The 21,715-nt window shown below is 36.7% G+C and overlaps 1 protein-coding gene across 6 annotated transcripts in view; it reads left to right on the top strand.

The window, feature by feature from the left end:
- The window catches only part of CEP192 (centrosomal protein 192), a 74,248-nt gene that overhangs the window by 40,424 nt on the left and 12,109 nt on the right, over nucleotides 1-21,715 (top strand). For all 6 annotated transcript variants that reach the window (XM_068932114.1, XM_068932115.1, XM_068932117.1 and 3 more), the window contains 13 exons: nucleotides 922-1,098; nucleotides 2,925-3,015; nucleotides 4,383-4,559; nucleotides 5,073-5,333; nucleotides 5,544-5,665; nucleotides 7,672-7,781; nucleotides 9,897-10,038; nucleotides 12,318-12,490; nucleotides 12,878-13,001; nucleotides 16,255-16,360; nucleotides 18,003-18,207; nucleotides 19,834-19,913; nucleotides 20,800-20,895. In XM_068932114.1, coding sequence (XP_068788215.1) covers nucleotides 922-1,098; nucleotides 2,925-3,015; nucleotides 4,383-4,559; nucleotides 5,073-5,333; nucleotides 5,544-5,665; nucleotides 7,672-7,781; nucleotides 9,897-10,038; nucleotides 12,318-12,490; nucleotides 12,878-13,001; nucleotides 16,255-16,360; nucleotides 18,003-18,207; nucleotides 19,834-19,913; nucleotides 20,800-20,895 — 1,864 coding nt within the window. The remainder of the gene's footprint in view (nucleotides 1-921; nucleotides 1,099-2,924; nucleotides 3,016-4,382; nucleotides 4,560-5,072; nucleotides 5,334-5,543; nucleotides 5,666-7,671; nucleotides 7,782-9,896; nucleotides 10,039-12,317; nucleotides 12,491-12,877; nucleotides 13,002-16,254; nucleotides 16,361-18,002; nucleotides 18,208-19,833; nucleotides 19,914-20,799; nucleotides 20,896-21,715) is intronic.

The raw sequence follows: 21,715 nt of genomic DNA, 5'->3' as shown, positions 1-21,715 counted from the left end.
TCCCTGCATCTCTGGATGATTCCAATTTCCTTTTTCTTCCCTGTATGCTCTAGCATTTTGTTTTATTTCTTTGCTGGCTCATGTCCCCCTTACTCAGCCAGCACTTTTTTTTTTTGGTTTCTTTTCTGATTATTTCTCTAGTTTCTTCTCCCAGTTTCTTTGGACAGTCAGATCCGACTTTTCTATTCAGTGTTAGTCCATTTCTTTCTAATTCCTTACTAGAATCTACACTCCTGATGCTCTCATTCATCTCTGTTTCTTTCTTCTTTTTGAAGAAGGCAATAGTCCATCTTCTCTGCTGTTCTTGGGTCCTGTAGGGTAGAGGCTGTATCTTCAAGAGCCTGGGGTAGCTGCTTCCCTGTCTGTGGACCCAGTATTCTTTACTGCAGTGATCCCATAAAACAACGTGAAAACAATCTTGGGTTTGTGTATTATAACATTTCCTTTGTGAACAGGACTCAGAGTTTAACTTTGAAGCTCTTGGATATCTCATACTTAGTAAAAACTTTTAAAGTTTCATAGGTATTGCAAAAGATATTTCTTTAATGTACGTAGAGACACTCAGATTTCATATCTCTCTCCAAAATTAGTCTGTCAAAGCAATCACAAGTTAACATGGGCAAAAAAATAACTTGCCTAGCTGTAGTCTCTGAAATACTTATCTGAATCGTTTCCAGATGAAATGCTTTAAAATACAGCTTGAGGTGCATGTGACATATATGCCTGCAGCCTAAAGGATTTAAATTTTGCCATGCATAAAGCTGGTCTTTATTATAAAATTAAGAAAAAAGTGTATGTATTTTTCCCCTTAAATGAGAAGATAGTATAAAAAGGCTTGTCTATAATATTTTTTCATTTTTTAAAATTCATCAGCTGATCTTATTCTGTGGTGGTGGGGTTTTTTTGTTTGTTTTTTTAAAGTATTTTGAAAATCCTTGTGCTGCCATCTGGGCCTCAGTATGAAGTGGTGCTGAAGGGTGAGGTGGAGAGCATGGAAAACAGACCTGTGTCCACTGCTGCTGGCTGCACAGACATCCCACCCATTCTCTCCAACAAGCAGTTCATTTCCTGGGGAGGAGTAATGCTTGGAAGATCAGTGTAAGTATAAGTAGGGCAGCCATTCATACAGAATATGATGTTAAGTATTTATAATGCACTTACAGTATAACTTCTGTATTGTCTCTGTTCATGTTAATAATCCACAGGTGATAAGCTAAGCAGTTTTGTGCACTCAGTGAGAGAAACAGTGTATTACAAATACTGTTTGTACGTGAAATTTTTGGAAAAGAACTGTGATTTTATTTAAGCTTTTTGTATTCTTCATGACTCTCACTTATGGTTAGAATAGTATCTGATTTTATAAGATTACTGTTATGTAAGTAGAACTGTAGTGAAAAATATTTTCCAAGTAAGTTGATGGCAGAATTCTATAGATGCTTTCGACATCTGTCTTTTCCTAGTGGTGAATATCTCCCCTTATGTTAAGTCTATAAGAGTCTGGTTTGGTAATGTAATTTGACCTTCTGAATAGCACAGGCTATTGAACTTCCCTGAATTAATTAATCTGAATTTCAATGTGTTCTGATATTAACACTTCTAGTGATGGAGAATCGGTCACACCCTTAGTTATGGTTACTTACCCTTCAGACGAGAAGAGTTTTGTCTGAATTTTTAGTTAATTTCAAGTCTCCATCTTCCGTGTTCCAAGCTTTAATAAAAGCGTTCACAATTGTCTAGATGAACTTTGCTGTTTTTGTATGTTGAGGCTACAAGTTTTGCAGATTTCTGAACTTTTAAGTATTACTTTCCGGAATAATCCACTGTCATTTTCGTACTGAACTCTTTGAGCAATCTAATGACGTTCCCAGTTATTCTTTTGTGATCCATATTTGTAGCCAACTCTTTCTGGTAGCTACGTGCCTGTTTTTTTTTGTTTAGTTGAAGTAGCGTATTTCTAAAATGGTATCTTTGCCTCTATTTGGGGATAACTTTCTCTTCCCTTTATGCTGCTACCTTTTTATTTTCTTTTCATCTTGAAAAGTCGTTTGGATTTACCACTGGCTTTAGGAAGCTGAAATTATTTTTGAAATTTCTGTTCCAACAGAATACAAAGTCTCTGCTACTGAAAATTGGGGGGAGGCTTTGCCCTCTCTTCTTCTTCCTATCCTTGCATCTAGTTGTATGACCCTTCCTCTTCCTTTATATCCATCTTAGGAGCTGTTAGACCCTGTTGCGATTGGCTTTTGACTCACTAAAATGACAGAAGTGCCGATGAAGCTGGGTCAAACTTACTTCCCATATGTAGGATCAGAGAGAAAGGTTTCACTTCAAAGTTATTCTAGTCTACTGATATTTAAAAATAGTAATTAAAAAAGACTGAGGGTTTCAGGGATAGAACTTCAGTGTTATGTTCTTGAAATGATTTGAGTAAATACTACGTTCACTGAAGTGTAAGCCATTTCTGTATGACCAATAATGCACTTAAATCAAAGCACTTCTCCATCTCTATTTACTCTCACCTTTCTGATGGTTGAAGGACTTTAATTTTGCATAAGTGAATGGTCCTGAATATTTAATCATAACTACATCTTTAAAAGATCTTTAAATATTTTTCTTTTTTTGAAGGAATTTTTTGTACTGACAAACTGCTGCTTGCTTCAAGAGCTTAAGCTACTAAGTACAATACTTGAACTTCAGAAAAACTTTTTTTCCTGTATGAGGACTGATGTAATGTTATATAATGCTGTGATGTGTAATTTTGAGAATACAGAAATAGCTTTTGAGCTAACATACTGTGCTGTAACAGGAAGTGTTGTTTTTATAAAAACGACTGTAAAATTGACTATCCCATTTCCATTGATTCCATGAATAAATACATACATTTAAGTTTTCTGCACAATATAATTGAACTTCATATTTTTCAGTCAGCAGAAGCTAACTTTAAGAAATAACTCTCTATCTGTGACTCAGCATTTGAGACTACTGATTAGGGGCCAGGATCAGGACTGCTTTCAGGTAACTAATGAAAATTTCTGTTTCACGTTTATGACAAAGCTATTAAGATAATATGTTTATAATAAAACTGTCAACATTTGTTTAATGCTTGTAGTAGGATTTGCTCAGCAATAGCTGCATTAGATTGGAAATCAAATTGCAGAGGAAGTCTGCAATTGAATTTCATCATGGAAAGCAAATTTCAGATTTGCTATTTTGGAATAGCAATTCATCGATCTATCTTCAGTCCAGAAGAGTACGGTGAGGTTAAGGCTTAAATGTCTAGTTTTGTTAATTCAGTGGAACAGACAAAACTGAGAGTAGTTTTCTACTTGGAATAGCGTTTCAAAGATACTTTCATGCAGTAAGGATACATTAAGAGGTGAGGTGGGGAAACCTTAATTTTTTGACTGTCTTTTCAACAATTGTTTTGGTTCACCCTGGGGTTCTGTATTGTTGCCTGTTTGACTCTGAAGCTGGTTGGGATCACAGTTGATTTACTCTTTTCTGCCTGTGGTCTGTTAGATCTTGGCACCAGGATGGGGATGCCTTCCTCATCTTTATCTTGGAAAGACATCTGTAATCAGAGAATCAGACACGCTCTGAAATACTATTGATGGACTTGTAACAGTGCTTGGAAAGATGTAGCACATGTTTTGAGTGCCATATAGATTTTCTATTTCAGACTTCTCACAGAAGAGAATTTTGCTAACTACGTGTAATGATACATGAGATAACGTGATCATTGTACAGCATTTTGGACATGAGGCCCGATTTTCATTCTGGAAATACTTCAGAGATGGTTTTCCTGGGTTAATCAGAAAATTTGACTTCTAATTGTTAACTGGTTCATCTGTACTCTTCCCTTTGAAGGGTGGCTGGATTTCTTTGGCTTATTCTGGAAGATCATCTGGAGTTTAACAATCTGAGAGATCCTTAACCAATATGACTCACATTTCATTGTTCATTAGTAAAGGCTGTTTCTGACCTGAACAGAATTGTTTAGATTCTTGCTTACTGTTCCTGTTGTGGCCAGAAAGTCAACTGGTAGTGCTAGGTGCCAGAAAATTTTTGTGTTCATCCCTCTGCAATCATCTATATTGGTCCTGACTGCTTTAGAGAAAATAAGGCTACAAAATGGAGCAGGAATCTGACGAGTGAAAACTCTAAAGACTTAATACTCCGATGGAAAAGCCATGTTTCTCCACTCTTCTGCTGTTTACTTTCATTGCAGACTCAGATATCTCCTGTTGCCAACTTAATTAATGCAGAGCCTGATGATAAAGTTAATTTTGGGTTACTAATGAAGGAAGTCTTATTACTGTATGTTTTCTTATTATACTTGCTCACTTTTGGTACCTGCTCTTTTTTTTTTTTTTTTTAAATAGCTGCAAAGTATATTTGGATCAGAGGAACGCTTAACTAGTAATTGGGAACTCAAAATCCGCCCCAAAGAAGATACTAATATATACTTGATGTTTGCACCCACTCGTATAACTTGCATGTGTGCAAAGCTGGAAATCAAACAGCTGGGGATTCGATCACAGCCAGGAATTAAGTTTACTGTAAGAGTCTCAACCTAATTTCTAATAATCTGAAACATACTGCATTTCTTGTAGTTTTTTTTTTGAGAAGCCTAGCACTGAGTAGCTGTCTCTACTTAAAAATTTAAACTTTTCAAGATATTCAGTGTGTATATCTGTATACTTGCTAAATATGATATGAGCAGTAAATTTTACTATCTAAACGTTCCATAGCTTGCTTTGCACTTTTCCACTCTTATGAAAGAAATAAGAAAGATATTAAGTACTATGTTAAAAGTTGCCCAAGATTTTAACTCTAGAACTGTCAAAAAAAACTGAACTTGCCTGGTTTTATAGAAAAACCTTAAACTAATTTTCAGCAAAACTTGAAACTGAATAAATTTAGGCTTATTTTCTTTCTTGCAAAGTCATTTCAGTTCATATTTCAAGTATTTTGTCACGCTGTAACTCAGTGTAGTTTAACCCTAATATTATCTTTTACAGAAATTTAGTAAAACGTATTTTTCATCTGAGGTATACTGCTTTTTTTTCCAGATACCTCTGTCTGGATATGGAGGAACCAGCAATATCATTTTAGAAAATGTTAAAAAACTGTCGGACAGTTACATGATAGCACTGGATGGATTATGGCCTGCAAAATTAAGGAAGGTTTCTTTCCGCATAAGAAACACAGGTTCTCGTGCTGCCTATGTTAAAGCATTGTGCTTTGCAGACCTTGAGACAAAAACGATTATGGGTCCTCACGTAGTGACAGTGTCTCCAGAGAAGTTTGTGCTAAAAGAAGGAACACATGAGGTAGCTATAATACCTAATTGTGGACAAGTTCTATTAATTTAAAATAGATATGTTTGTTCAGTGAATATGCATATGACAAGCTTCTGATTGAAGTCTCACTTAACTTGTTTAACATTCTGTATTTCACTGGTATTGCAGTAATTTTCCAAACATGAGTACCACCTGCAAGAATTTTTTTTCCCCGAGTATGTTGACTATGTCTTTTATCAGGTGATTACTGTAACATGGAATCCCATGGAAAAGGAAAAAAACTTACATAAAACAAGCGCATCCTTGTTATCAATAATATGTTTTTTTTGTGGAGATGAAATTTCCAGACAGCAATATCGTAGGTAAGATGGACTTGGCTATTATGAAGTAGACATGTTTAATAGAATGTTAAAACTAAAGGTGTAATGCTACCACCTCTACCACCAGTATAGGTTTTAACACGCTTATAAAAGCGGCAAGAACAAAACAAAAGACCTTGATGATATGGAGTGTTCCAGTAAGTCCTGTGTTTGGCAGTGTTTTACGTACTGCTGCTACGATCCTTGTTAGACGGGATTGTGTGTTGTATACGTTCTCAGAAGTTGTGCATGTGGTTGTGTGGGTGGGGAGGTAGGTGAGTGGATTTTTTTGCACTTCTGTTTTGGAAAAGAGTTTTTGAGGAAGATGGAGTGTGAGTGGCTGTGTATTTGCAAGAGAAATAACATCTATATGCAGTCATAACAGACACAAATGAAATCTCTAGGATATATCTTTCCATGCTTAAAGGAGCATGGTAATATTTATATTTCAATTTGTATAACACAAATGCTCAAAAATTGAGTGGGGTAGCCTGCTTCTAATGACATAAGTGGCACTCTTGACTTCTGCTACTTATGGTGTACAATGATGATGCAAAACGTTAAGGAGGAGCGTAGTACTAGCGTGCTGATGATCATGATTCAGCATGAAATTTTCTTCAGTGGATGACAATCTTTTGCTATTGCTCTCAGATGTGATTGCCAGAAACTTTATGAAAGCAATCATATTTGTTTTTACCCACACCAAATATTAAATGTAGCTGAATTTAAATGTATGACTTTGAATTAAAAAGCTAATGAAATAACTGTGTTTGTCTGATAGCAAACTGGCCTGAGACTTTTCAGATGTTTATTACCGATTTGTATATAAGCTCTTTTTCTGAGGTAGTGCTCACTATCCCTGAAGCCTTCTTAAAGGGCAGAATACTAAGGTAAAAGATTTTCTTTACTGAGCAACAGAAGACCAACTGAGAAGCTTGATACACCTGTGTAGGTAGTGCTTGGAACTTTGTATTTGGCTTGTGGGCATTGGTATATGGATGAAATAGTTGCTGGTTTTATTAGTCAGCAGGTATGGCGCTGAGGTTCGTGAACATGTGGTGGTCTAGTTGCTTGTTTCCTGGTGGGAGCTTTTCTGAAGTGTCCCTTGATGAATCCCAAAAAAAGGGATGCTTATTTCCTGAGATGAGGGACTATAGTAAGGCAGTCAAGCCCCGTTCTGTAAGCGTATGGTACAATGAGGCCGTGGTTTGGGATGCTAGGGCATGACTGTGAAATGAAAAATCTGCCCAGTCTGCCAACTTCTGGCTCCAGCTCTTTGCTCTAAAAATATACCCAGTCAGCAGCCTGGTGAGTGTATTGAGACTTGGGGCAAGGGTGTCACAGTAGCGCTGAGGCAGTTGGGTGCTGCCTAAGCACCTTTTCTTCACTGCCCCCAAGGCTCTGCTCCCTTCCAAAGTTTGAGTGCCAGGCTCTCCATTACTGACCTGCAGTTTCCTGTTCTCTCCCTCGACTATTTATATCCCCATGCCTCTCAGTATTTTCTGTTCCACTGGCAGTCATGTTCCTCAGCCCTATGTCCCAGCCGTTTGCTGGCGCATACTACCACTCTGCCATTGACTAGTCAATTTTTCTCCCCAAGAGGCTTTTCCTCAGGATCAAAATGGCGTTCTTCTCTTTTCTGTGATGATTTAAAAATGACTCGGACATGTGAAGCGCTTACGAAAAATTTAACAAGATGTGGCTGATGGTAGAGAATAAGTGTGTAACTGGGAAAGATAGGCTTCTAATAACCGTGATTTTGGTACGTTGTACTGTGCAGCAGTAGAGCAAGTTTGTTGCGTGTGGTTTTTATTTATTTTTAATTAAGCTTGTAAGAAGGCTTCAAACTTAAAAGCGTGTTCACAAATGTGAGCTTAGTGTATTCCAGAAATGATAAAAGTTAAAATGATGATGAATTCTTACCCTGGGAATCCTTTACAGATTGGTGTTTCCAATAATATGTGTAAGTTAGTCTGATTTTTTTTTTTTTTTTAAATCTCTCTTTATAGAGCCATGATGTATAACCCTCAGGTAGCAAAACACATACTCCCAGAAAATAGCCTGTTGAGAAACATCGTATTTGATGAAGAATTTCAAGGGGAGCAGCTAGTGACAGAAGGTGAGCCTCTGACTCATTAAAGGAAATACGTAGTACTGATTTTTAGGGGAAAAAAATGTGCTTTAGGCTTGAACCCTAGTTACTTTTCCACGATTTCTTTTTGTTACATGCAGAAGCAAAACTTCTAATTTGGACAAAACTTGCTTTCTTTAATTGCATACCTGTCCATTTAGACTTACTGTGCTTTTCTCTGATTAGAGCAGATGGCCTGGTCTATGAATGTTATGGCACTAGAAACGTTCAGTTTATTCTGAGAGTTTTTACCCTATCGTTAATACTTGAGAAACAGACTTGAGATACAATTTTACTGAAAGTTGCAGAGTTAATCTTGTACGTGGGTAATATATTCTGTGTTTGAAAACCAAGAAGAGGAGATATCATGGGATCTTGGGGTCCCCTAAGGGACCTATCTGTGTGTGTGTCTGGGTTTGTGTGCGTTTGTTTGCGCCAGCTACTGAACAGGCTGAGTGTCTAAGCACAGCTACTAGAAGGATCCACACTGTGTATGTGGGTATGTATGGCCCACTAACAGACCTTCATCCTGATGAGCCAGGCAGGGGAACAGGATGAGGCAGGCTAGTGCTGTTTTGTGTATGTGTAAGTGCTGAGTTTCTGTCTGTGTTGATACCTGTGGTTGGCTGTGCGTATATATAATCACATGTTGCATATGTATATTTGTGTGCGTACCTACTGGGAACGCGTGCTCAGCCTTGCTAGTGGTCGGACGCGTGGTATGGAGCTGCAGCAGCCTTGCATCTGTCAGGCTACTGATTCAGCTCCCTCACATTTAGTTGCTTTGCCGTAGTAATCAAATTGCTCTTACTCACATAGTATACTTCTAGTCGCTAAGGTATGCATAAATTGCTAATTGAATAGATACAGTGGTGGTTGTTATTTAACATGTAGCAATTCTTTCTTCTAAATATTTTATTTTAAAGCCATCTAGAATGTTTTGTGAATTGCATACTTCCTGTGTTGCCAAAATGAATCTAGTTTGCAATGAAAATTAGCAACTCATCTGCATATGCCTATTTTTAAAAAAGACTAGGGAAAGAATTTTGATCAAGTGCCCTTTGCGAGATTGTCTTAAGAATAACTCATTTCTAGGTATCAGATGGCATACTTAATTACTTTGGGTAGAATATAATTCATCTGAGTTATAGAATCTGAAATGTGTGCGCTATGGCCTTACCATTGAAGTAATTTTAAATGCCATCATAAACTGGACATTTTGATACTTTTAGTTAATAAAAATGAGATAGAACATTTCACTTTTACATCCTAATGAGGTGTTTTAAAATTGGGATTTCCTGAAAGGAATGGAATTCAAGGAAGGGGGTGGGGGAAAGGAGACCAGAAATTGACACAGTAGAAATAATGGCTGCCCTACAGGATGAATATGTGTCTATGCTGGACTCTATTAAATGTGGCAGATACGAACTCTATCTAGTTGCTTCCAAAACACACGTTCTGCTAGAAATCCTTTTGTAAGACTCCCAGTTTTGTTAACAAGTTCCAGGATGCGTGTAAATGCTCCTACAGTTAGGTGGTATTCTCTCTTACCCTCAGCTGAAGTGTAGCAGCTATACACAAATATTAATAATTGTCCCTGCTATCTACAGTGCAGCAAAGGCAATAACAGTTGAATCGAACGTATGCTGTGAGAGAAGTGCTTGTTTCTTCATTCTGCCAATTCAAGATGAAATGGCTTAAAGCAAAGTAGAGAACTTCTTTGACTTGGTTAATTGAAACATTTTTGAGCTAACGTTTTAGCTCAATATTTTTTTTTAAATTTACGTTCTGACACTTCTAGCCTTTTATGCAGTTACAGGATTATTGAACTAAATATTGAAGTTTTAATCTTTTGTCTTTAAAAGTAATTTCTGTCACAATGCTGTTAGAATATTCTAATTGCTGTATGTTTAGGTTCTTATGGTACATTTAATGTTAATGTTGATTTGTTATGCCTGATAATTGAACCTGTAGTAAGTAGCTTTTGGAACAAGCTACAGAATCTTAGCCAACTGATGATTAAGTAGGATTATAACTCAAATCTGTGTGTGATTTCAGGGTATTGTTGATTTGTTTTTACTAGAATTGCTCTATTATTTTCAGTATACAATATCCCCAGGAGGGCAAATGACATCCATCTTTTCTATGGAAATATGCGTAAGGTTATCCTTTCTGTGGTTGGATGTTCTGCTTTTGATCAGGATGATTTTCAGCAGTCTCTCCAATGTCATTCGGAATCAGACAGGTAACGTGACTGTAAAGATAACTTTCAGATAATGCCAAACTGAACTGCATCTGTTTTCATTTAAAGCCTTTGAGGTTTTTTTTTTTTTTTTTTTTTAAGGGCTTTACGGTTATGTTAATGATGAAAATTGACTTGCTGTGTGAGCGAAAGAGCTGACTATGCTGAAAATTGCCTCTCTGGCTATTTAGCTAGGTCTTCTCTGCATTTTTATATAGTCAATTAAAACTGTTAGGATAATGTTTGAACTATTCCATAAAGTGATGTCACTCCCTTACTTGCAACTTCATATTCTTCATCTCGAGAAGCTGTTTTTTCCATAAGTACTTCCAAAGTGCATTTTTTATAGTCCTAATAATGAAGTTTTATGTTTCTCATAGAAATAGAGATTTATACCAAGGATTAGTGGCCTTTCCTTGTCCAGCTTGTATGCCAATATACCTTTCAATGTCGTATGTACTATAGCTCATCAAGAGAATGAGCAGTGCTGAGGTTGATTTGCACCCCCTGCAACCCCTCAACAATCAAATTTGAGGGGTCCAGTGCTGGGACGACTTCTTCGGAGGACTGATAGAGTCCTACTTTGTAATTTGAACTTGTCACTTTTATATAGTCAGACTGCTCTTGTATTTGCAGCCCTGACATAGGGGAAGAGACGTCCAAATCTGGTACAGGTCCCGCTTAAGATAGCGTAGCATGAAGGCAAAGTAAAGTCTTAACTCTAAGAAAGATATTCTCACTGGTTGTTTCTTAGGTCTACATGCATTTTCCTTTTCAAGATCCTGTTACCTTAGTGAAGAAAGGGCCTACTAGTCCTGTTGAGTCTAATCTCTGCATGTGCAACTGCTATCTTGGAACTGTTTCTGCCTGTTGCACTGTAGATGTTGAACAGTTTTGGACAGTTGACAGACTTGCCTACTGGCGAGGTGTGTGTCAGACATACTGGGATTACACAACTAGGGGTTGGGGACCAGTATCTCCAGCAGCAAATGGAAGATGCTTTCTTCTTCTTCCCCTCCCTCTCCCCAACCTCCACTTGGTGATAGCCTGATCAGTTCTTCCTCTTTGGATTTTATTCCCTGGGTAAAAATCATGAGGATCTTCACTTCCTGAGTGTGCTGCACTTCTTAGAAATCTGAGTGTGTTTAGTAATCTGACCATTATGAAATTCCATATTTAGAAATTGTATGAATCTGTTGCCTTGCTGCTTCCATTGTTATCTTAAGGGATGAATGCAAAGGTTTCCTGTGTCCTGAACTGAGTTAAGATTCTCAGAAACATTAAAAAGTAAAAGTAGAAATAATAGGAACAAAAGCTATATGTTTACACAGTGTTGTATGGAGGAAGAGTTATCAGTTTTATCTTTAACTACTGGTTTCTGGTTTGTATTTTACTATTTGAAATGTAACTTGTCAGTTCAGCTTTTAACTCTCTGAATCCGAGAATAGAAAAGCTTGCTAGCTATCATATATGACCTTATCTGCCATATATCTTGCAAGCAAAGATGTGAAGTGCTGGGCCGTGAGGATGAGTAAGGAATTGGAGCTTGTCATACAAGGAGAGACTGAGAGTGTTGGAACTACTTAGCCTTTAGCAGAGAAGGCTCAAAGGGAGATTTTATCAGTGGGTATAAATACTTAATGTGGGTCAGTAGCAAAGATGGAGCCAAACTCTTCTCCGTGGTACACAGTAAACAGACAAGAGGCAATGGGCACAAATGAAAATATAAAAAATTCCATTTAAACGTAAGAAAACTTTCTTTATGGTGGTGGGGGGGGGGTCAAACACTGGAACAAATTCAAAACCTGACAGGACTAGGTCCGGAGCAGTCTGCTCTAGCTGAGCCTACTTTTAGCAGGTGCATTGGACTAGATGATCTCCAGAGATCCCTTCCAACCTCAACTGTTCTGTGGTTCTCTGAAGCAGAACTTGCACTACCTTGTTTCTCCCTGTAGTACCGCCTTAATCCAAATAAAGCACGTGTAGAGAAAGCCTTTTACGTTGTTATCACCGAAAGATAATTGCTTGTTTTAGTACTTTCCATTATGCTCCTTTTAAACATCCTGTAAATAAGCTTTATGATGATATAGTGGCTGCCTTTATTTTTTTTTAATAATGGAGAACTGAATTAAATCGAAGGCCCTTGTGAAGAGCTTTGTAGTTAAGTATGACGTTTTGAGGAATATTAAAGGTAGGTTGTTATAATTATTCGTAAGCTATTTTTATGAATACTCTTGCTTAATGCAATTGAATACTCTTGCTTAATGCAATTTTATTTTCAGATTTGGCAACTCCGTCAGACATATCAATGCAACTTTGGATGTCCTTCCTGTTAAGGGACCTCAGGGTCCTCCGTTACCTGTAAAAACTGATGATCTCATTCAGAATAAATTAGTTGATCAAGAGACTTGGGCAGTTAAACCTGAATACTTGATTTTGACATCTCCTTCTATTAGTGAGTATTTGTCAAAGTTAATAAAATGACCCTACTGGTAGTAAAATAACTGTACTACTTACCATGCCTGTAGTTCTTTTGGATTTGTGAATTTTGGCGTGACCAGTAATTTTGCTGAGGTAGCATTTCATCTAAATAATAAACTTGATTTAAACATACTTTTGGTTAAATTATCAGGAGAAGGATGAATTATGTAGTATATGTGAACTAAATTGGAATTTTTATATTAAGCAGTGCATTAGCAAGAGAAACCATGAAGGCTTTAAATCATGCAAAGGTAAAAATAGGATAGAAAATATTTTATTTTATTTGGTACATCTCTCACTTTTGGACATCTATCTTAATTTTTGTTCATATTAACTTTTTATAGCTTTTTTTATATTACAGGTGGAACAGCTGATACTGGACATGTACAAATTATCAACAATTCTAATAGGATGTTGACCTTTGAGCTTTCTTGGCCAGCTCACTGTCTTACTATAACCCCACAACATGGAAATATTGAACCAAAGTAAGTTTCTTTTTGTAGGTTTCCTTAACTTGTGAAAACGTGGTGAGGTTTTTAGGGGGGTTTATTTTAGTGAGTCCTAGGGTTAGTGTTTTTGTCAGTTAACGTGTAAATGTAGCTTTTATATTTCAGCTTTTATATTTATCCTTTTCTAGTTCCTTGCGTCACGCAGAGGTATATATTCCTCTGTCACATGCGAAATTATATAGAGGCCAACAGTTTTCTGTGATGGGAAATACTGTTGTTGTTGTACAATTCTCCAAGAGCTGGATGGTCAACAAAGCAGAAGTTTAAAAAAAAATTCTTTCACAATAGTATTTTTGTTAAAAATGGTCGTCGGGAGGGGAAAAAAATTAGCTGTTCTTATAAAATGCTTCTCTTCTGGATATTAGTATGATTTGTTCACATTTTCTTTTACTGATGTGGTGATGGTCATATGAATTTGTTTTTTTGTGTGTATGTGTTTTTAATTCTGGTAAGCCTATTTTTTGCCACTTAATCTCTGGCTTCTCAATACCTGTAATCTAAAGAGAAGCCGGTGTCAGGTCGCCTGTACCTTAACTCTTAGTATGTTGTCACAATAGTCATAACGTTACCGCATGTGTGTGAAATTTGCCTCAGATGTCAGCAGAAAGTCTCGCAGTCAAATGGTTGAAAGTTCTGGCCACCCCTGATTTCTGAAAATTTGTTTTTTAAGGTCAGTTTAGATAGGCTTTTAAGATCTCACTGTTAAACTAGTCCTGTGTCCCCCAAAAAGGCTCTTATTCCACAAAAAAGGTGTTTCGCTACTTGAGTGTTATTTAATTTAGCAGTTACTGTAATTTTGTAGATATTTGCCCAAAGCAGATGTTTGCCTTTCAGTCTGGCATCACTATGCAAGATGAAATGCATTTAAAAAACCACTTAATTCTATCTTCCTACTTGTGTAAGTACTTGGATATGTTGGATGGGAGGAACTTCTATCACTAATGAGAACCAGAGGCTTATCTGGACGGGCTTGGATATCTGCCACTCCTTGCAGATGCTGTCAGTGCTAAGAGTAACAGTTTCAAAAAGAGAGACAACAATGAACAACTTTGCAGTAGCTAAAAGTAAGGACATACTGAGTGTCCTGTACTCTGGATTCACGATTCTCTGTAGAATGATTTCTTAGGGGATTGAAGTGGTTCTTCAAGCAACTCCTTTGCATTGTATAATTTTTTTTTTTTCCCCCTTCATTGGAGAAGAATGAACTGAAACCTGGTATGTTGGGTCTGAATAAGTAGTCTGGATCAAAAGCAGAGCTGCAAGTGCGAAACAGATCTGTGGGAAGAGTTAACTTAGGCTCAGCAAGGTGTATTTACCTGTTTTCCTGCTTTTCATGACCATGTCTCTGCAGTGCCAAGAGCATGCACGCTGTCAGGACAGGAGCTAGCCAGAATCTGCGCAATGCAGTGATGCCTGGAACCGCACAGAGTTCTTGAACTGATTTATTCCAGGAATAGGAGGAGGTCTGAAATCTCAGTGAGAATGAAGGAAGGTCCTAAGACCAAGAATGTGCTCTGCTGTGCTAGAGCGTGTAAGATCATGCAGGCCACCTCCCCTAAAACCCTGAGATTCCAAGGGATGTGGTAAAGGCAACCACTAACCTGTCTGAATATGGAATAACAAAGTCTTGCGCCCCTACTGAATTTAGTAGCATTCTAACATTGTCTCGTGGAGACGAAGTGAAACTAGCCTCTGGGATGTTGCTGCACCTCAGTGTTGGGAGTATAGATAAGTGCTGAGAAAGAAACTACTTTTGAAGCCAGGGATGTTGGAATCTGGAAGGGCTGCAAGAGCCTCCTTTGGAAAGTGTTTCTGGAGCTTCCTTTCTGGCTAAGGTTTGAAAGATGCTTAGACTTTTTTCTGCTAGACTCTGCTCCATTTACAATGGAGCAATGAAAATATTGAGGGGTAATATCTTTAGGTTGAATATGACCCCTATGAGAGAGATGGTCTGTGACTTGATGCAAGTTGGATTGGCAGATGAAGTTTGCAGCAAATGTCAAAAAAGAAGCTGAAAGGAGCAAAGGCACTGGAATGGTTGTGACAACAGATAGTTGATAGTAACTGAGATGGTGTGTTCACGCTGCAAACCATATTCCTGCATACACAGCCTGTACATGAGAGAGAGGAGCACGAGTGCAGATTCTGAAAACTGCTGAGCCTTAAAAAAAAAAAAAAAAAAATTCTCATCTAGAGTGTTGAAGCTGTGATAGCTTGTTGTGTGAATGTACTTGCTGGCTATGCTCCTGAAAGACTTCCTGCTGCTGGAAACTAAAACCCCATCCCTCTTTAATAAAAAGAATATTTCAAGAAATACCAGAATCCTGATTTAATATTTTAAAACTATTAACAGCTGATAATTGGAATTTATACGAAATGGCCATATTATGACAATGACTGCAGAACTGAGTTTCCTGTGGACTGATTTTGATCCTACACTGAACTTATGTGCTGTGCTGATTACATCTCAAGCTAATTCTTCAGGTGTAACTTAAACAATTCTGCTCATTGGTTCTCTTCGCATGCTATCAGTGAGCTTTATTTCAGTGCTCTATTACTAATTATTGAAATTCTTCCTTGCTTACTTTGTCCTGCTTTATTTGTACAGTATAGAATATGGAACACTGTAAATCAGAATATATTTTATGTTCTCTTTGGTCAGATTCTGTGTGATGTCCTAACTGCTTCAAAGGAGTACTATTTTTACTCTCTGTAGAAACCACCGATAACATTGGAGGGCTTTTCTTTTTTCCTCCAAAACTGCTGGTTCTGCTTGGGAGAAAGGAAAGAAAGCTGTTTCTCTAAACCTGGAGCTGGTTTCAAAGATGCCTTAGCTGCAATTTGTGCAGGATAATTTGTTTGAATAATGCAATTTAATTTTTGACTAGCATTGCAGCTTATTTTTTCTGAAACATGTAACCATATGTCTACTCCCTGTAGCCTGACAGATGTGTATATTAATGATAGCTAAGTTTTGCTCTTTTCCTATAACCATGTGTACCCCTCCCCCGTACAACCATCGGTGACAAGTTTGTAAAGTGTTAGTGTTACATATTTCTAACTGTTAAGGCTTGATAATAAATTGGCTATCTAAGAATCTTAAATTTACTTATAGATCTTCTGCCCTTAGTTGCTATCCTAAATATATATCTTTTCTTGAGCTAGTGAGATCAGTTATAGATGTTCAGTCCAATGCAAGGATAATGCTAGCAATTTTCTCTTTTAATAGGAGCAGTATACTAATTCTGGTGAGTCCTAATCCATCACTTGCTACAAAACCTTCGGTAATCCCTTGGAGCGGCCTAATCTATATACATTGTGATAATGGACAAAAGGTACATGGCTTACTTGAGAGTTGTGTTGTGACAGTTTATTTTGGTTTGCTGGGTAAGTTGCTAAAACCTGGGTGTAGGACGCCAGTTCTGTCAACTTTATACGTTCTCATTAAAATCATTTTTTCCCCTTCCTGATTTTAAAGCTTTCCTAAAGAAAATGTTCTGAATAAAAGTAGCTAAACTGCTGTTTTGCAAACTGAGATTCTTGGTTCATTCCTATCTGAAGAAATTCTATGAAGGGAACACTGTAAATTGCCAGCAAAATTGCATCTGCGTATCCCTCACTGATTTATGCATTGTTTTCTAGAAATTCTAAGTTAGTATACTTCATATCTATCTATCTGTATGTATATGTGTATATATATTTTTTTTAAATATGAAAAGCTAAAATAGGTTGTTGGACAAGACACCACTGCTCCTTTTGGTCTCTTAAGATAAAATTAGCCTTCTGGCAGATGAGTCTGTGGGAGAGAAACTGTAGAACAGGTTCTTGATCTTCATGCATTTTAATCCAGGATTTTTCCCTGCTTGAATTAAGGAGTGTGAATAAAATAAACTTACTAACTCAAGAGTGGTTTTCTTTTTTTTTTAATCATCACTATAAGAGCAGAGAGACTCTTTGGTAGTCTCCCCCGAAGAAATAGACATCTATTAGTGTTTTTTGTTTATTTTAAAGCCAGTGTGTAATTTGGAGGTATTGATAAGGGTGCATGGAGAGAGAAATGAAAGAGACTGAAAGGATAAAACAGCATATCTACTTTTCCATGCCTTCTTTTGAAGGAGAAAGATGATGTATATGATACAGAACTGGAAACTGCCTTTAAAAAGACAGGGAAATTGATGAAAATAATGAGTTGGAAAGGAAATAGACACTGTACACATTAGCTATGTTATGTTCTGCAATATGAGAATAGGATTGAAGAGAAGAGAATTAATATAACAAAAAATTATGTAGCAAAACCAGTTGAATATAGAAAGATCTGGTAGTTGGTGATACTTTTACTATTTCTTTGCTACCTGTCCAGTTGAGCAAAAAGTATCGTAATATTTTACTAGTATTAACCTAGGTATTTAGGAAGTGTTTATACAGCAGAAAGTAGATGCAAGGCTCACTCTATCTGAGTTAGCCCTGGTCCCTTTCTCTGGCAGAGAATGTTGTAGGAATTGACAAATAGCTTTACCCAGTATAATTTACTATTTTGTTTTTCTTACTGAAGAACAATCCACTGCCACTGTATTAATTACAACATGCTGCAAAGTAGCTGTTACGAAATGTCATAGTTGTAAATACTGTTTATAAGTAATTATGAATATTAACAGAAAATAGCGCTAGTGAGAGAGGTATTCAGCCTTAATAGGATACTATAATAGTACTTGCACCTAGCCTGTTGAATTAAATCCTGATGGTAAGCGTTGAGTAAATTTTCCTGTTCTCATAAATTAATTTTTTGCCCCAAAGCTTTAAACTTTAAAGCTTAAACTGAAGTTAGAAAACACCTGGTTATCTAACTTGATGCTTTTTTCTGCTATTGGGATGAACGGCTGAACGACATGAGCTCTTACAGCTCAAGAAAGTGGAGTTAAGTAATATAACAACATTCACTATTTATATCTTTCTTACTCTCTTCAAATTGTGTTAAAGTTTGTCAAAGTACAGATTCGAGAGGCGATTGCACAGGATGTGTCTAAGACAGGCTCTCCATCTAGAAAACTCGATGTGTTCACCCTACAGCCTGAGAGTCCTATTGTTCATGTGGCAAAACCTCTTTCAGTGCCCTCTTTAACAAAAATGGAAATAAAGAACAGAACTGTCATTTTTCCTAAAACAGGATCTGGTGAAAGCTCAGGTAATATCACTTATTTGTAATTGCAACATCTGTAATATCTTATGTATAGAGTGGGGTGGGGAGGTGTGTGTGTATGTGTTGGGTGTGTGTGTGTGGTTTTTTTTTTTTTGTTTTTTTGTTTTTAAACTGTATTACATGTTTAGGAACTTGAATGCCTTGACTCTCTTTAGTTCTTTTTTTAGCCTAACAAGTGTGATTGGTCAGGTCCACTCACTTGATTTTGTTTCCTGAAACGTTAGTCCTTGGGATGTAACTTTTTTTCTGAAGTCTTTTTTTCGTATACAGTAGAGCAATCCTGTTTCCCGTAGATAGGTTTGCATACAGAGAGATAACTTGGCAATTTTTAGGCAATTGTGATAGATGGTAACATACTGTGCCATGGGGCTGAGATGGCACTCTGTGGTTACTGCATTTTACTGAAGCTATTCCAGATCACCGCACTTCTGCAGTAGACCACATTCTCCTTGTATTCATATGTGTCTCTGTGATGCTAGATAAATGTCTATGCATATAACAGAGAAATAAACCTACTTCCTTAAGACTGAAGGAATGGTAACTACAAGACTGGCTATCCCTGTCTTGTATGTAGGGATGTAAGATGATGATGTTGAAAATAGATCCTTGAATCCTCAGTCTATATTTTTAATTCCAATAATGCTTAAAATTCTCCAAATTACTATATGAAACTGCCATTCTGTTATCTAGATACCAGATTTTCCCTAGTGCTTAGTTCTCTTTTTTAGCTATTGAGAATTTCTGTAATGATTCACTGACATTATATTTTTTCATTTAGCAGTCCATAAAACTTTCGAGACTTATCAATTACATTTTTCTTTTTTATTATATTTATGAAAAAGGAGTATGACGTAAAACTCCTTTCCCTTCCTCCTTTTATAAACGTCCCATATAACATGGGTAGCTTAGCTGCCTAAAGTGCTAGTCTATCTTAGATAGAGATAATCTTGCAGGTTTATTGAGGTTTCATGTGTATATGCTACTAACAAATCCAAAATGAGAAGAGATTTTATTTGACGCAACTTCTAGTTTGCGACCAATGAAATAGAACACTGTCATTGTTCTTCCCTAAACAGCCAAATGATACCTTGGGGTATCTTGGGATTGAGTATCGTGTGTGTGTGGGGGGGGTGGTTGTGTCTTTTAGGTTTTTTTGGTAGTTTTTGCGCTCTACTATGGGAAGATACTGGCCAAAAATCTGAATACTGTAATAAATTCAGACTATTAGAGGTGACTTGAAGGATATCTTTGCTATTTGTCATGTTGTTCTAGATTTATAGAAGCTAACTTCCTGGCACAAGCCATGCATTTAATTAACGTTGTGTTTGATACATTTGTTTTTCTTTCTTGTACGCGTTTTTGGTTTGATTCTTAATTAGAAGACTTTACCTCCAGATTCATTTTAAGCTTATAAGAATTGTATATTTTGTTTGATTCTGCTCTAGAAGTTTCAAATCTGTTTGGCATCATGAAAACTGTTTCTGTTAAAACTTGTGTCTTTGCAGCACAGTCTGTCTGTTTAGCTTCTTTCAACTAAAGATATAAAAGTTTTAAAACCACTTCAGAATGAAGATATTGAATATATTTATCATTCTGATACTTCTTTTCTAGAGAGTTATCTGGAAATGGAAAATAAGGGGGATGAAAACCTGAAGTGGCATTTATCATCATTTGCACCACCCTATGTTAAGGTGAGTCAATGTTGCGTTGCTAATGTATGTTTCCGGCAAATCTCATTTTCTGTTTTCTCTCTCTTCCTTCCACTTTCTCCCCTTACCCTCTTCAGAGAGAGTACTTATTACATAATACGTGGTTAGGTTTCTCCTCAGACAATCTTTTTGCTTTTAACCATAGTAGGGAAATGTTTTACTTCCTTTTTCACCTAATACGCTCCCTGACTTTGAATCAGTGGACCAGAAATTGTCCTATAGGGCATTTACTAGCTTATGAAGTTTGCGAGTGCTCACCCAATATTGTCTTCCAGATTGCATTAAGTAGTCAAACCTGCGTGAAAGATGTGGCCATTTCAGATCCAGCATGTCAGACTAACTTACCTTGTTTTTAGACTTGTGCTACTGGAATTATACTGTATATGGTATCTCTGAAAGTAATATAAAGTTAGGTCAAGGGTATTTGATTCGTACTGCTGCCACTTGTGCAATTATTGTAGCTGTAGTATTGATATTTGTAAATGTTTTCCTGTGTGTGTCTTTTTGTTGGTTTTTTAAATTGTTTTATAATCGGAGGGCTCTGATAGTCTTGCTGATTTCATGCTAGAATCATTATGATCTGTTATCATGAAATGATGAAAAAGCGATTATGAAACACTCTTAGCTGTAGCCCAGATTGTGAAGCCTGAGTATGCAGTGTTCTAGCTAGTGTGCCACTTCTAAATTGCAAGTCAGTAGTCATGATGGTTACATAAATACTGTAGTAGTTTCAATCCTTATTCGTTTGCTTTTGGAAATTTGATATTATCTTTTCACTTGAAAGTAGCTTTTTTTTTTTCCAGTCCTTTGCAAGGCAGATATATATATTTTTTTCCCCTCTAAATCTAACTCATAACTTCATTTACAGGATGTGGATGAAAGTGGTCATGTTTATAGGGTTACTTACTCCGCTTTCAGATGTTCCCGTGTTTCTGGTACTCTTGAAGCTCATGGAAAAGAGAAGGTAAATTGGTATTTATATTTCAAGAAGATTTGTATGTCTTAATTGGAAAATAATACCTTACATGAGAAATTCTCTGAAATAGCAGTTGAAATTATGAAGCTGGTTGTACTTTATCTGATAACGATAAAATATTGGCCTTCCATAATTGGGTGCTGGAGTGTATCAGGTATTCGGCATCTGCTTACCCACAAGTGGTGCAGGGTCAGCTGAATTGACTGTAAAATGTCATGCAATCTGTAGTTTTACTTTGTGCAGACTTTTATTTTTAGTTCCAAAAGATAAATCATTCTAGAACAGAAGTATTTTAAAATGCTCTGTAAATTCTACAACAAAATCCTGAATAATACTCTGTTCTTATGAAACTGCTTGAGAGGACCATTTCCACTTTCTTACACAAAGTATTGTCATACTTGTAAGAACAGTTTTCTGTTCCTTAAGGTGATTTCATTTGACTTACAGTTTTATCTCCTTGCCAGTAGAGGGTTTCATAACCACAATGATAAAACATTTCCAAGCACATATTGAACAGGTTTCTGTGAGGCTTTTTGTCCCTCACCTTCTCCCCAAGTGCTACTTTAACACTAAATGTTCATTTTCATAAACTGTTATCTGTTAATAGTTATGTATTATTGTGATATTTCTTATATAGATTATAAATTGCATCATCTTAAGAGTAGTCTATTTACAAGAAATAGAAAACTTATTCCCTTACAGTTTGCTTATCTCCTAATACGGAAAAGCAGTACTGAATTTAGAAAATGTCTCTGCCTCAGTGGTCCTAGTTCAGGCTTATTTATTAGGCCTTATTTCATTCCTGGCA

Source organism: Struthio camelus, chromosome 2 (genome assembly GCF_040807025.1).
Source record: "Struthio camelus isolate bStrCam1 chromosome 2, bStrCam1.hap1, whole genome shotgun sequence".
NCBI lineage: Eukaryota > Metazoa > Chordata > Aves > Struthioniformes > Struthionidae > Struthio > Struthio camelus.
The sequence above is the reverse complement of the archived record's forward strand: the minus strand, read 5'-3'. Positions and strand labels throughout refer to the sequence as shown.